This window comes from Squalius cephalus (genome assembly GCF_949319135.1).
Source record: "Squalius cephalus genome assembly, chromosome: 3".
NCBI classification, from domain to species: Eukaryota; Metazoa; Chordata; class Actinopteri; order Cypriniformes; family Leuciscidae; genus Squalius; species Squalius cephalus.
Window position 1 is genome coordinate 35,014,999 of NC_137124.1, and position 15,963 is coordinate 35,030,961.

At 37.6% G+C, this 15,963-nt stretch overlaps 2 protein-coding genes and 1 long non-coding RNA gene across 3 annotated transcripts in view; 2 read left to right on the forward strand and 1 right to left on the reverse strand.

The window, feature by feature from the left end:
- Window positions 1-8,026, reverse strand: part of iqgap1 (IQ motif containing GTPase activating protein 1) — a 50,296-nt gene extending 42,270 nt beyond the window's left edge. The window contains exons 1-2 of the mRNA XM_079865133.1: window positions 7,823-8,026; window positions 2,088-2,190 (exon numbers count right to left, since the gene is read on the reverse strand). Coding sequence (XP_079721259.1) covers window positions 2,088-2,190; window positions 7,823-7,868 — 149 coding nt within the window. The 5' untranslated portion in view covers window positions 7,869-8,026. The remainder of the gene's footprint in view (window positions 1-2,087; window positions 2,191-7,822) is intronic.
- A 1,455-nt stretch (window positions 8,027-9,481) lies between these two features.
- cartl (cocaine- and amphetamine-regulated transcript-like) lies at window positions 9,482-10,577 on the forward strand. The gene is made up of 3 exons (XM_079865789.1): window positions 9,482-9,780; window positions 10,041-10,115; window positions 10,252-10,577. Exons 1-3 carry the CDS (start codon window positions 9,649-9,651, stop codon window positions 10,357-10,359), a joined length of 315 nt encoding a protein of 104 aa, XP_079721915.1. The 5' UTR covers window positions 9,482-9,648; the 3' UTR covers window positions 10,360-10,577.
- Window positions 10,578-11,443: 866 nt separating this feature from the next.
- LOC307154914 lies at window positions 11,444-15,852 on the forward strand. Its single transcript, XR_013820433.1, has 3 exons — window positions 11,444-11,474; window positions 15,296-15,378; window positions 15,686-15,852. It is a non-coding gene; the product is annotated as an uncharacterized lncRNA (long non-coding RNA).
- The last annotated feature ends 111 nt before the right edge of the window (window positions 15,853-15,963 follow it).

Genomic DNA, 15,963 nt, shown 5'->3' on the forward strand with positions numbered 1-15,963 from the left:
GTCCTCCAGGCAAAAGCCTGATGGTTGACGTCAAGAATAGCAACAATTTGGAGTTTTAGTTGATTTATTAAAGTGCAGGCGCACTGTAAATTTCGGATGCCACAGCAGGCCAAACGAGGACACCTGAAGAGGGTATATAAACAGCAGAATGACTTTGACTCTTTTGACCTTATCTGCCCACTTATGCAGTGGAGTTTCTTTCTCTCCCACTATGTCACGCACTCATTCCCTCAAACACGCAGACACCGGAACCAGTCTCTATGACAACCTCATGTTGCCACAGTTACAAAGTGAGATACTGAAATCAACAGGGACTGACTCACTTCCTCTTGCACCACTAATGTGTCTTTGTGTATGTAATGAATGCACTGACAGGCCTTAATCTTCAAAAGATCCCAAAAATATAGATACAGCTGATTAGAGACTTAAATAAACTTCTACTTTCACACACCTCGAAATGTGTGGTTTGATGGAGCTGAGCCATTTCTTATCCAAGCCACCTAACTGGACCTAGAAATGATCTAGAATGCTTAACCACACAGCAACATACTTAAAATCACTTACAACACATTAGCAACCGCACAGAAACACCCTGAGGCAAGCACTACTCAAATTTACCCATTAAAATGTACAAATCTGCCCAACCATTCAAAAGGTTAATGTCAGTAAGAAGTAGGGATTTTTTATTAAGAAATTAAAGGGGTGATGAACTGAGAAATCAATCACTTGAGCTTTTGCCATATAAGAGGTTATCATACAATAAGAATATCCTGTAAGTTTCAGAACTGAAAACTTCCTTGTTAGTCCAATAAAAGCTTTTATTGACACCAGGCACAGCGAACGACAGGTTTTTCCAAAGTGGGGATCTATGATGTCACAGGGTATAAAACATCGCCTCCGCAGTTCAACACTGCCTGTTTAGCCCCGCCCACTGATTCGCACATTACATGAAACTCATTAGAATATGCAAAACTGTTATCCAATCATAGCAGTGGGCGTTTACTTCCAAGTCTTCAATGCCCATAAAAAACGAGCGTTTCAGGAGCTTGGCTCAAAACCAGGGTAGAAAATAGCCTATTACTTTTTCATTTTGATGAATGTAAAAACCAAGTGAACGTCCTAAGTCGACCTCAGACAAAAATATAAAAAAAATGTAAAAAGCTAGTTCATGACCCCTTTAACTTCTTTTCAGCAAGGACGCATTAAGTTGATCAAAATTGTCAGTAAAGACATTCATAATATTACAAAAGATTTCCAATTCAAATAAATGTTGCCCTTTTGAATTTTCTATTCATCAAAAAATAAGCGATCATGGTTTACAAATAAATATAAACAGCAGCACAACTGCTGTTTATATCGATTCAACATTGATAATAATAGGAAATGTTTCTTGAGCTGCAAATCAGCATATTAGAATGATTTATGAAGGGTCATGTGACACTGAAGACTGGAGTAATGATGCTAAAAATCCAACCCCAAACTTTTCAACAGTAGTATTACGCACTCAGATCTCGCTTTCCACACACTCCTTGAAAACCTGTTTTAATTTAAAGGACAATTCACCCAAACGTTTAAATTCTGTCCTTATTTTCTCACCCTTATGTCATTGCAAACCTGTTTGACCTTCCACTTGCATTACACAAAAGAAGATACTTTTAAGAATGTTTCAACTTATTTTGTACATAAAATGAAAATCTTTAGGGTTCAATGAAGTTTTGGGCCTTCATGGCTTTCACTGTGTGGACAAAAACAGCTGAATTACTCAAATATTTTTCAATTGTTCCACAGAAAAAAAGAAAGTCTTACAGGTTTGGAATGAATGACATGGGGGAGAGAAAACAACGGCTTTTTTTTGGGGGGGGGGGGGGGCTATCTTTTCATGGAGAGTCTGAGTTATTTAGAAATTCACTGTAGTCAGGTCTTGCTGAGACATGCAGATAGAAACCCAAAATCATGTGACAAGTATTCATCACAGAGACATAAAATAACCACCAACTGAAAGCTAAGCTGCTATTTTAACCGTAACTGTTAACCGTCATGAAGTAGCACAACTGCCGAGGGGCTGAAATGGAGATTTGGACTCTTACCGTTTAGCCTCCTCCAAGTGGCACAGGTATTCATAGGCCATGTTCTGCTGACGCCGCTCATCCATCTCCTCAGCAGTGAGCCGCTCCACACCATCCAGGACAGCTAAAATGACGGGGGAAACATACGAGACATGAGAATGAAACACACTTACTGTGCACCGTTCAAAAGTTTGAGTTCAGTAAGATTTTTATTTCTTTTGAAAGAAGAAATGTTTCTTGAGCAGCAAATCAGCAAATTAGAATGATTTCTGAAGGATCATGTGACACTGAAGACTGGAGTAATGATGCTGAAAATTCACATTTTAAAATATATTAAAATAACAGCCTTTGTTCAAAAAGAGAACAGTACTAGATATATTTTAGGGACGCACCGATGCATCGGCTGAACATCGGTAACGGGCGATATTTGCCTCGTTAACTGCCATCGGCCATCGGGAAATAAAAATGACATTCGCCGATGTCACATGGGCGTCAGTTTGGTTTGAAATGTGAGTGGGGACAGAGACGCATTTGGAAGTGCATTTTCAGAAGTGCTGGGTACAATGACGCATTCATTTTTTTTCTCTCTTTCGTGCAGGTTAGGCTATGTTTTGAAAGACGATGTCCTGTAGCTCAGGCACAGCCCCACTTTTCAACAGGCCAACCCAAAACTTTCAAAAAAAAAAAAAAAAAAAAAAAAAACTTTTACTATATTCTAATTTTGTCAATAATTATTAAAAAAAAAATCGCCAATAAGCTCATAATTTGTGCTAAAATAGTGTAGTTTTAAAAACCATTTTAAAAAACTGGTTATATTTTGATGTTTCTGCGCAAGTTCAGCAGACAGTGAGGTTCGGGTTTGTTCCGATCAGAGCTCGTGAGTGGAGAGCGCATTTCTGAATATTCCGCTCCGCTCGTTCATTCCGCAGGGTCGCTCGCTCAACACAGATGTCCTGTTGCCTGGTTCGAAAATATGTGGAATAAGGGCTGCTTCCGACTAAAAGTTTTTTTCTAGTCGACTAGTAGGCTAGTTGTTCATTTAAGTAATTCGTGGACAAATCGCCCCTTTATATTAATTTAATTACTTATATAGCCTACAGGATAATGAGCGTTTACGTAATATAGCCGCACTCAAGCACACGACCGCACGCATAAAGCTTGCCACAAAGAACCGGTAAAAGTAATGATTATGAATGCGTCTAAATGTGTCTAAATACGCTGTGAATGTGAATGTGCATTATACGCTGAGTTTCGGTTCATTTATGAGACTAACTCCAGTTCACTCGCCGGCGCCTCCATGTCGTGATTCTGCTATATTTAATTCTTATTTATTAAATCCAGGCAATTGGTTCATGAAACATTGATTAAAATTAAGATACAATTAATTCAAAACGAAATTCAATTTAAAGAAAGGCAGCTGTTCTGTTTGAGGTCTCTGTGAAAGTTTTAAAGCAGTCTTTTAGTGCCGCTTTCAGAGCGCTCATGTCCGTAACAGAGAACTGACACGTTGTTTTTTCCCTCATAAATGCGAACACGAAAAATAAAATGAATATTATAATGTTTTTTTGTTGGGTCAGACAATGATTACCAAATTTCTCCCTCATATTGCTCCTCATAACCACTGAAAAAGAACTTGTCATAAATAAGGTTATAACTAATGTCAACCAGAAAGTGACATTAAAGGTTGTTTTTGTTTCATAAATTGGTCTGATTGAATTTGTGCTCAATCTAGGATAGAGTGATCAAGAGCCAAAAGACTTGTATGTTTCCGTGGCACAAAAGAAGGAATAAATAACAAAAAGAAAAAACATCGGCATCGGCCATCGGCCAAGTTGTTATGTTAAAGGGATAGTTCACCAAAAAATGAAAATTCTGTCAGTAATTACTCACCCTCATGTTGTTCCAACCCCGTAAGACCTTCGTTCATCTTCGGAACACAAATTAAGATATTTTTGATTAAATCTGAGAGTTGTCTCACTCCTCCATAGGCTTCTAAGGGACTGAAACTTGCTGGACCAGAAAATGTATTAAAGACATCGTTAATATAGTCCAAGTGACTCCAGTGGCTCGATCTTAAGTTTATAAAGCGACGAGAATACTTTTTGTGCGCAAAAACAAACAAAAATAACGACTTTATTACACTTTTCATTTCCTTCTCTCTGGGCCTCGGTTCTTTTCACGTAGTGTTTAAGCGTAGCGCGTCTGTGTTGCACGTCACCACGTAGGCTCACTATTGGCCGACGCTGGTCATGTGTGATACGTGGTGACGTACAACACAGACGCACTACGCTTAAACACTACGTGAAAAGACCCGAGGCCCAGAGAGAAGGAAATGAAAAGTGGAATAAAGTCGTTATTTTTGTTTGTTTTTGCGCACGAAAAGTATTCTCGTCGCTTTATAAACTTAAGATCGAGCCACTGGAGTCACTTGGACTATATTAACGATGTCTTTAATACATTTTCTGGGCCAGCAAGTTTCAGTCCCTTAGAAGCCTATGGAGGAGTTAGACAACTCTCAGATTTAATCAAAAATATGTTAATTTGTGTTCCGAAGATGAACGAAGGTCTTACGGGGTTGGAACAACATGAGGGTGAGTAATTACTGACAGAATTTTCATTTTTGGGTGAACTATCCCTTTAAACATCGGTATCGGTATCGGCCCAGAATTTCCCAATCGGTGCATCCCTAATATATTTCTCACATACTGTACATAATCACTTAAATACAGTCACCCTCAAACGGTTAGAACAAAATGTAATTAAACTGCTCCATTCTAACCAAACCGTCTCAGCAGTTTATGCGAACTTTGTATTATATATAACATGTCTTATGAGCCTGACCTCTGTGATTATTCCACATACTGAAATCATTTAATCTTCAAAAAGAAGATAAATCGAATTATTAATGGCTGCACATACTTCAGACAGAAGAAATAAGGAGGAAACTTTGGAAATACACATTCGTCTGTAAAAGACCTTAGGACAGACACCATACTGAATTTTATGCGAATGAAAATGACACCGTAAGGGACAGACTTACAGTCTAACATGTAATTTTCAAAACACACAACTTTCAAAACCGTTTCATGGAGTTTTTGTCGACTGAAAGTGTTTCTTTAGAAAGATGAACCACAACAGTACAATCTATTGAACACACTGTGCTTCTATCCCTATTTTTTTATTCCTGCCAAAATTTAAATATGGCCTGAGATTTGAAAAGCTTCTAATTTCGGTCTCTAGAGTCGTACAGGAACATTCAAGATCCACTTTGGACCTATTTGATGCATTAGATGCATTTGTAAGTCAAACCTCTGTTGGAAAATAAACATTAAGGGAATAAATCAGGCTGCAAGGCTCTAACTCTGAAAACAGCTTTCATCTGAGGGGATTCACATCCCTAGCAGTCAGAGTGAGTAGATCCTAAATTGTGAATTTTAATAAACTTTAAATTTTAAAAGAGCGTGAGTGAACCATAACAGTATTCCAGTCTTAGACTTTGAATTATTAAACCTCAAAACAATCCTTTACCCTGCAACAAACTGCAAAGAAACCCAATTCAAAATGATGTTTGCATGTTCAGACGTGAACAGATCTATGACGAGGGTAATCTTAAGGTACTATGTCACTCATTACATTCTTCAGTGACTGTTTCAGGCACTGCTCTAGAAGGTTTTCCAAAAACAAGACTATTAATGGCATTTTTCCATTGCATACAGAGAAAAAAAAGTCTAGAAGATAATAAAATTACATGATTCAACCACCAAATAATTGTTGTTCAGAGCTAAATAGACTCAAGCCTCCTTTGAACTGTTATATTACCCTACCTTTAAGTAAGTAATAACTAGCTTGCAACAAGAAAACATGTAAAATCTGGCATTTCATTTGTGTGAACCAATCTGATTCTTCTGAACAAATCATTCATTAATTTCCATGCACTGAAGTCTCTCCCTTTTTAAGTGCCTTTAATGACTAATATTAGGCTACATTTCATTTATAGCTGAAACAAACTACTTGCCGAATAGAAGTCTTACTTTGGGCAAGTCAGTGTGTTCAGACTGAATGAGAGTGTGAAACTCAGTTTGTGGAAAAGCAGAATGAACTCGGACATCTACATTAACAAAAAATATTGTTTGTTCAGTTTATCATGCAAGTCAATCCTTCACATAAAGAAAAGAAGCAAAGGGGGCTGAATAATTCTGAATGTTTAAAAATTACTGATGACCAATGACCATGCAGAAATAAAGTCACCAAGTACATCACTTAGGCCAGGGGCCAGTTGCATAAACATAGCCATTATGTTAAGACTGTGTCTTAAGAACTAGTATGATCAAGTTAGTTAGGGATAATCTGTCTTACTGTTCGGTGTCAAATTAGACCAATCTACGCTTTTTATGTTACTGACTTTAAAAAGTTATTAACAGTTTTAAAGAATAAAATTGGATGACTAACTTGTAAGACTAGTCTTAACAGTTTATGCAACTGGCCACAGGTTTCACAGACAGGGCTTAGACTAAAACTAGGATTAGGCCTGAATTCAATTAGGGTATTTAAGTAGCTTTTGAAGACGTGCCCTAGAAAGAAAAAAACAAACATTACTTTCTTGAGACAAAACAATGGCACTGACATATTTTAAGATATGTCAGTGCAAATTGCTTTCAGTTAAAACAGCTCAAACATGCATTTTAGTTTGAGACTATAAGCCGTGTCTGTGAAACCAGGGGTTAAACTCCCATTTACTTTATTTACTATAGGTCTAAGTTTAATTTTTACACTTTGATTAAAATCGTGCAGTTTATTTAAACCCTTGTTTCAGTCAACCAAGTGTTTTTTTTAACGAATCAATGAGTGAATGATTCGATTACTCGCTCATAACGCACAAAAAGACTCGTCTCCACCCACCGAATGAACGAATCAGTGAGCGCATCTAAATGAATCCTTTTAATTGATTCAAAAGATTCAGGTGAGGTGATTCACACCACTAAAGCGAAATACTGTACATTTCGAGCTTAGAAAAGTGAGTGGTTTCGCAGAGTTGTCAGCTAGTGAAACAGATCATTGAAACTGTATTCGAGCCAGAAACAGTTAAGTACTGCAGCAAAGTAACTCCATAATTAGTCTGTTTGGTTTGACCGGGGTGGAAATAAATAGCAGCGCGCGATACAAAGACGCGTTTTTCACTGGTAGTGACGTCCGACCTTCATTGGTGCGTTTATGTTTAGTTGAATATTTTTCTGAACAATAAAGATAACACTCATTAATGAGTGAAAACTTAGTTATGGGCTAGATCAAAACCACTGACTACTTAATAAAACAGTTTTTTTTTTTTTCAAACGGTCTTGTCTATCAAAGGGTGTGCAGAGAGTATGTAGGCTACGCCGTGCGCAGATATTTCATGTTCAATTTATATTTCTTGATTAGTACTGCGGTTCTCTCAGTATAGAGAACTGAATGTCGATGACTTGTGTAAAATTACATTAAAAACAACATGTTTGGTTGCTCAAAAACGCTGTCCATGTGATCCCGCTCGGTTCGCCCCAGCACATACAGTATTATAATGCGGAAGTTGTTACCGAACCATGCCGATGCAAACTTGAGCATTAAAAACACGAGCAACGGTATTAAAAGCATCAAAAGCAATTGAACGGCACTTTCTTTGAATTAAAGCATTTGTATAAATTGAAAATGAAAAGTTTTCTTGTAACACACTGAGCAACATGTTTCACACCGCCTAAAGAAAACGTATTAATATTACTTACACCCATATCTCGGTCGGTGACCGTCTGTCTCTTCAGAAGTTGACATGTTTTCTCAAAAAGTTAGTCCTATTTCCTTCTGAGTTCTCAACGCAGATCTGTGTCCTTTAGGATTTATATTTAGACCTTGAGAAGGCACCTCTGGCCCCCTTCTTACTTCGCTGCACGGTTTCAGTTACTTTTTTTTCTTCTTGAAAACCCACTGATGTCATGGGCGTGTTCCTTCCTAAATCCTGAAGTATGCGTTTCAGGAAACACCCATTTCAAGAAAATCACTTGAAAACTTTTAACCGTGACTGGAGCGCCCTCTACAGGCCACACTGGTCATCGTCTGCCACCAGTGATACCAGTGATTCTCCATCAGGGGGCCTAAGCAAACTCCCAACACATTTCTTGAAACCATCACTCAATTTCTCAAAACCTTAAACACAAAACCAAATTTTTGAAACCACATTGAGAGAACCTCTGACTCTTCTGCCAAAATCACACAATTGCCTCAAAATCATTTTACCTGCGCTCAAAATAAAACAATGCTTTCACACACACAGCGAGTCAATATTATGAACACTACAAATAATTCGTTAGACATTACATCAAAAATGGAGAACACAGAATCCAAAGCATTCAGTTACACAAAAAAAGTATAGTAACAAGGTAAATAAGTTTTGCAATTACGTAAAAAAGTAGGCTATAATGACGACTTGTAGTGAATGAATAAATTGTTTACTGTATGCACTGCAAGTAGCCTATAGTAGGCTATTGTACTAAACATATTGTTTAGTATTGAATGTCTATATATTCAGCACTTGTATACTGTGAAAATACAGTGACCCAACTACAATAGCCAAAAAGCTTACAGTAAAAAACTCTAAATGAAAAGCATGTTAAAGTACACTCAGAAGAGTTGTGCAACTGCAGAATCAAGGTCAGTGAGAGAGATTCTGCTTCAGCATCATGTCTTCATTGGGTCCACATTGTCCACATCACAGACAAAGCCAGATCCAGCCTTGATAACATCCTCCACATCTTGCTCTTTCTCGTCCTCCTCCTCTTCCTCCTTGTTCACCACCTCTTACACATACTCTTCCTCCTCTCCCTCTTATTTTGTTTCCATCCATATCAACATTCAGCGCAACATTTCGAGTCAGTTTTGGCACTCTGAACTGACTTGTATTATGTACAGTTGGTTTGACCACATAATTAGAAATAAGTGAGAACAATTTTGAGTCATTGTGTGTAAACGATGACAACTGTGTTGTAGTTGTGTTTAACTTTTGCCTGCTGTGTTAAGCGTTTTAGTGCATCATAGTGAAGAATGTGTTTAGAGTTTTGCAAAAAAAAGAGTGCTTGAGATTTGCAAATGCTGTCTTAACTAGCCTACCTGATCTTAAAGAGTGATTTATTCATTCAACAAATTGGAATAGGCTCAGAGAATGGGTTTTCATGTTTTAGCAATTCATAAAAACTGTAGCCTATGAGCTCACACAAACGGCAGAAATAATTATAAATTAATAAAAAGTCAGTTCTATTCTATTCTATTCGTGTTTCTACAGCTGCAGTATATGCCTGCATAGTAAACGACAGCAGGAAGGAGAATTGCCTATTGAACATGCAATAAACCGCATGTTTGCCTCCAATCTCAATTTCAGGAAAATAAATATCCTTTCTTTGCCCAATAGCTGACACGATATAAGTCAGGGCGGGGCAAACCAGTTTATAAAGCAGCCAGTGAACAGTTTAACACTAACAGACCGTGTTTACTACTAAGTGGCCCGCCTCTCCTCACCTCAGTGTCCTGTGACCCGGACAGTTGACTGGGAGTCTGGACCATGTCGAGCTCAGAGATACTGTCCGGACTGATCATAGTCGGCCTTTTTATCGTCATGTGCTCTGGACAAACTTCACTAGAACTGTCCTCGGAAGACACACAACTGTCCCAGGATGAAACGGAGAACGAATTAGTGAGTATTCGCGAAATGAAACGCCTTTTTATAGCTTTGTTTATATTTCTTTGTAGCGTGATATCTTTTGACATATATGTGGCCAATTAGACGTGAACCAAAAACTGAATTGGTTAGTGAAGTGTTAAAATTGTTAGTGTTTATTTTTTCCCTGTTTTCATCTGACTGGAATAAAAAGTATAATTATTTTCATTTATATCTCAAATAAAATAAAAAAATTGGCTATTCAGTTGCTTGTTTGTTTTTTGTTTTTTGCATAGGTTGAGGCTATGACTGCACTTTTGGGGAGATATAAGACCAGTTTACCAACTTCAGAAAAACGTGGCATTGCACAGGTAAATATTGCTGCATTTCTTTGTCACCTTTTTTTCTTCATATTATAAGTAATTTGCTTCAAAGGTCTTGTAAAACAACATGATCACGGTCTTCACATCTGATCATGAAATTCTTTCCATCTGTGTCTTTCTGTAGTGTGCTGTGGGGTCCCGCTGCGCCATGAGACTTGGTTCACGCTTTGGAAAATTGTGTGAATGTGTCAGAGGATCCAACTGTAACTCATTTCTTCTGAAATGCATCTGAATCAATAAAAAGAAGCAAATCCATCATCCTTTCTTGATGCATAATGTCATGCCTGAAAGGCGCAGGGTGGAAATCTGTTTTCTGAATCACTTGTACAAGATCTATGACAAGAAGTATTCATCAAAATGCAGAAAGTAACAAAACAGCATGGGTTTTATGTTTATTTATTTATAGTTTTTTAATGGTTGTCTTGTGTTATTAATAAACATTATTATTCTTCAGCACTTCTTATTGTCTTCATGAATTGTGCAGTTGTTTAATACACCCCTAACAAAGAAAATTAGACTAGTTTTAATTCTGAAATAAAAAAAAAGTTGATGCTTTAAATGTTTTAAGCACAATCAATTTGGATGTTTAAGTCATCTTAAATGACATTTAACTGACTTAAAAGAGTTGAGTCTTGTATTACTTATACAAAAAAGGTTGAAAATTGTTTAACTTATTTTGATGAGTAAAAGCAATGTACATCAATACAATGGGGGTCATCAACTTAAAAAAGAAACTTGAATGAATGAATGAATGAAATCTTTATTTCGAACAATTAAAATATAAATTAAACAAAAGACAGCAACACATGAAATATCTATCAATAAAATAAAACAATAAACAAGAAAAACAACAAAAAAATTGTTTAGCATAATAATCAAACAGTTCGAAAAGGGATGGGTAGAAGCCCTAGGCTTCAACTTCAACTGCTTAACACTTTTAAATTTCAGCAAATATTCAAACCGGGAATCTGTCACAAGTAACAAATGGATGAAAATGAATGGTACTTTCCCTCTGTATAGTGATTAGAGTATTTCTCTCCACACAAATTAGAGATTTTTTTTTAATTTTTTGGTGGTCAAGTGACTTCCAGTGTACTGAAACTTTATACATCAATTCATCACAATACCAGCAGTGACCAGACAAGTAGCCTGATTAAAAAGTCAATAACAACTATAATACTATAATAATAACTATAAAGCACTGAAAATTTGGTCACCAAAATGTTCAGACCAGTTACAATGTTTTGGGATACCCACACATATATATATAGGCAGGGATACATAAATATCCATATATATCCGCACCTGACTCAACTCAACAGCTTTTACGGGTGCTTGTCAAGGCAGGTAAATGTAGGCTACTTTCAATAAATGGTCAAATATAGGAAACTTTAAGCTGTGTTGCCATGTGTTATGAGAGTAAATAACTGAGCAGCGAATACTGTCTAGAGCGAATGCACTTCTTATAAACCCATCCAACATACACCAGGTGCATTTTTGACATAACACGTCACCCAGCATATATATATATATATACACTCACCTAAAGGATTATTAGGAACACCTGTTCAATTTCTCATTAATGCAATTATCTAATCAACCAATCACATGGCAGTTGCTTCAATGCATTTAGGGGTGTGATCCTGGTCAAGACAATCTCCTGAACTCCAAACTGAATGTCAGAATGGGAAAGAAAGGTGATTTAAGCAATTTTGAGCGTGGCATGGTTGTTGGTGCCAGACGGGCCGGTCTGAGTATTTCACAATCTGCTCAGTTAATGGGATTTTCACGCACAACCATTTCTAGGGTTTACAAAGGATGGTGTGAAAAGGGAAAAACATCCAGTATGCGGCAGTCCTGTGGGCGAAAATGCCTTGTTGATGCTAGAGGTCAGAGGAGAATGGGCCGAATGATTCAAGCTGATAGAAGAGCAACTTTGACTGAAATAACCACTCATTACAACCGAGGTATGCAGCAAAGCATTTGTGAAGCCACAACACGCACAACCTTGAGGTGGATGGGCTACAACAGCAGAAGACCCCACCGGGTACCACTCATCTCCACTACAAATAGGAAAAAGAGGCTACAATTTGCACGAGCTCACCAAAATTGGACAGTTGAAGACTGGAAAAATGTTGCCTGGTCTGATGAGTCTCGATTTCTGTTGAGACATTCAGATGGTAGAGTCAGAATTTGGCGTAAACAGAATGAGAACATGGATCCATCATGCCTTGTTACCACTGTGCAGGCTGGTGGTGGTGGTGTAATGGTGTGGGGGATGTTTTCTTGGCACACTTTAGGCCCCTTAGTGCCAATTGGGCATCATTTAAATGCCACGGCCTACCTGAGCATTGTTTCTGACCATGTCCATCCCTTTATGACCACCATGTACCCATCCTCTGATGGCTTCTTCCAGCAGGATAATGCACCATGTCACAAAGCTCGAATCATTTCAAATTGGTTTCTTGAACATGACAATGAGTTCACTGTACTAAAATGGCCCCCACAGTCACCAGATCTCAACCCAATAGAGCATCTTTGGGATGTGGTGGAACGGGAGCTTCGTGCCCTGGATGTGCATCCCACAAATCTCCATCAACTGCAAGATGCTATCCTATCAATATGGGCCAACATTTCTAAAGAATGCTTTCAGCACCTTGTTGAATCAATGCCACGTAGAATTAAGGCAGTTCTGAAGGCGAAAGGGGGTCAAACACCGTATTAGTATGGTGTTCCTAATAATCCTTTAGGTGAGTGTATATCTTAGACAAGGATGTACAGCCATCAGAGGTGTTTCTCTTCAGACACAGAATAGGATGGTGGGAGTACACAAACAGGCAAGTCAGATGTATTCTGGGAAATGTAATTCATATTCTCACTGTGAACTTGATTGGAACATGCAACGCCCATCACAAATCGATTTGCAGAAATATAAGCAATAATTTAGTCTACAGAAAATGAGAAGTATAAAGTGCAAAATTCCAAATTTTAATCATTGGCTATGTGCATCAGATGTTTAAAGTCAATGAACTAGAAAATTACTAATTTAAAGATCCTGCAGTTTTATTGCCTTTAGGAAGAACAGAGATGTTATTCCTGAATGCTTTCTGGCAAGACAATAAAATGACGCAGTGTCCACGGAATCTCAGTTCACGAGGGCATCCAGGCCATTATGTTTGGGTTTAGTCGCTCTTGATTACAGTCAATCAGGGTAAAACCCAGGGGTTCAATTAAAGTTGTCTGTGTGATCTATGCCCTGTCCTCATTGATCTAGAGAAAGAATGGCGTCCTCTGAGGAATGATAAAAAAGCATATTGTATAAGATTAGATTGGTATCACATGCCAGATATACAGTATAGGTACAATCTGACTTTCATATTGAAATACTATTGAAATACACAAAATATGTTTTCTGTGCTGATGCTGATGAATTCAACACTGAATGGAATACATCCAGATGCAGTTATTATGAAAGACCCACAGCTGTGCAATAGGATGTAAAGTAAAAAGAGCTACGAAATGGATAGGCCTTCATTCGAACCCGATGAAAGATTATGAGCTGTTCCTCAATGCTGGATGTCATGATTTACACATTACATTCTTGCATTTAGCTGTATGACTTAAATGAGGCTCTATAACAAGACTGCAGTGTGAATGTTTCCCCTGAGAAAGAGCACAGTCGATACATTGGTAGTTGAGAGTGCAACTTTCTGGTCCATTTCTTGAAATCGGTCAGTTTAGTGTCCCCTTGAGATTCAGTGGTGCATTATTTAGCTGTCCTGTGTTATACACACGCACTCTGGCTCTTAATTGACCCCTAAATAAATATGTTTAAAACTGTTAGTCATGAGGCCAAACCACTGAATTATTCATTGTTCCAACGTGTCACTGAATAATATTATGGTGTAATACACAACTTGCTGCACTGTGTCGTTTTGTACCTCAGTTTTCCTGCGGGTGAAGGATCTTTTTTCTACGTTTAAGTTACTGAACAATGACAGAAATTAATATTAATTCAGGGCACGTGTTGAAAAAAGCTGGCTGTTATGTACTAAAATGTTAACGTTAAATAATGAATATCTTATTTGGAAATTGGATTTTATTCATTTATGGCCTACATTTACAGTTTGATTGTATAAGACATTTAACATAAACAGTAAGACTTGCTATTTGATTTAATCTGACATGCTAATCACAATGTTTAAATGAACCCATAATGACTGGGGTTATTATTTGTTTTCAGCATGTTTATGGCTCATAACATTTCTGGCAATCTGATTAAATGGTCCGAGTGATACAGTTAATGCCTTTAGAGATGCATGTCTTGTATATATATATTTTTTTATTATGACAGGAGCTTTAGTGTTGGAAAATATGTCTGTAATATTACTAAACTACCTGTGAGCTGGAAAGGGATAATTACCAGACCTCAGCATCAATATTTCAATGCACAATTTCTTAGTTACCACGGGTTTAATACAACGTGAAAATGACTCAAAAGTACATTCTTTGTTTCCTCAAATATGTGTGTATTGTTGCCACATAGAAGCCAACATCTATAATACATTGCATCAGCTAAAAGAAACGGGAGACCTAATAACACAACAGTTCAATGAAAATCACACAAGTTCTCATTGAATATCTTGTAAAAAAAAGCAGTTCTCATTTGCGTTTGGTTTCTTTACACACACTACCTCACCAAAGTGAAAGGGTTTCAGCTGTGGTGTGCTAGTAGTGCCTGCTCTATTCTTTATTGAGAAAATACTAATACTAATTAAACATTTTTTCTTTGTTTTTATTATTTGGATTAGAAATGTTGAGTGGGAACAGAGTGGGGACAAAACATTCTGCAACAGATAACTAAAAATATTCTGGCACAGATGTCCGCTGAATATGAAGATCAGAGCGGTAATTGGTTTCTGAGGGTGTCCGGCTCATTTGAGTCCTGCTGTGATAGATTCGGGATGACTGTCCACCCTCAGTAACACCTGCATTTGATCTTTTTCAGACAGTTTTTCTGACATGTGGAATGAAAGTTTTTCAAAGTATTTCACTTTTGTATTATGAAATGAATGGCAGTATGAGAAAGTGTGCTTTTTGTATCAACCTCACTGACCCTTTCTTCCTTTTGAAGCCATTTTTTTGTCCTTGTTTCCTTTTCTCTACAGGTACAGCTGCGATCACTGGTGAGGATTCGTCTCTGATTTATATCTCTGACAGTGAAGAGATATGTCCGGCCATAGAATTACAGGTACAAGTACTGCGACTATATTATTGTATTGAATAATGTGTAGTATCGAATGTCTGTATATCCGGCACTTGCATACTGTAAAAATACATGTAGCCCAAATGCAAAAGCCCAAAAGGTCAAAGAAAACACTAAATGAAAAGCATTTTACGGTACACTCAAAAAAGTCGTGCAACTGCAGAAAAAAAAGATCCAGCCTTGACAACACTACATGCCTTGTTCTTCCACATCCTCTTCTTCCTTGTCTACCACCTCTTACTCTTCCTCCTCTTCCTCTCTGATTGTCTCCATCTATTGTTGTTATCAACAGTCAGTGCAGCTGTGTCACCTGTGCAATCTGAGCTGACTTGGAAACAAGTGTGAACAATTTTGAGAAGAGAAGAGAAGAGAAGAGAAGAGAAGAGAAGAGAAGAGAAGAGAAGAGAAGAGAAGAGAAGAGAAGAGAAGAGAAGAGAAGAGAAGAGAAGAGAAGAGAAGAGAAGAGAAGAGAAGAGAAGAGAAGAGAAGAGAAGAGAAGAGAAGAGAAGAGAAGCAATGGGTAGTGGAGATTCATTTGATTAAAGACTACTAGGGCACATCAATTTTTTA

What these genes read in the sequence shown, in the direction of transcription:
- cartl (XM_079865789.1), top strand. Translation starts at nt 9,649, where the DNA reads ATGTCGAGCTCAGAGATACTGTCCGGACTGATCATAGTCGGCCTTTTT. An exon ending in ATGAAACGGAGAACGAATTA is followed by an intron (nt 9,781 to 10,040) that starts GTGAGTATTCGC and finishes TTTTTTGCATAG; the next exon opens with GTTGAGGCTATGACTGCACT. An exon ending in AAAAACGTGGCATTGCACAG is followed by an intron (nt 10,116 to 10,251) that starts GTAAATATTGCT and finishes GTCTTTCTGTAG; the next exon opens with TGTGCTGTGGGGTCCCGCTG.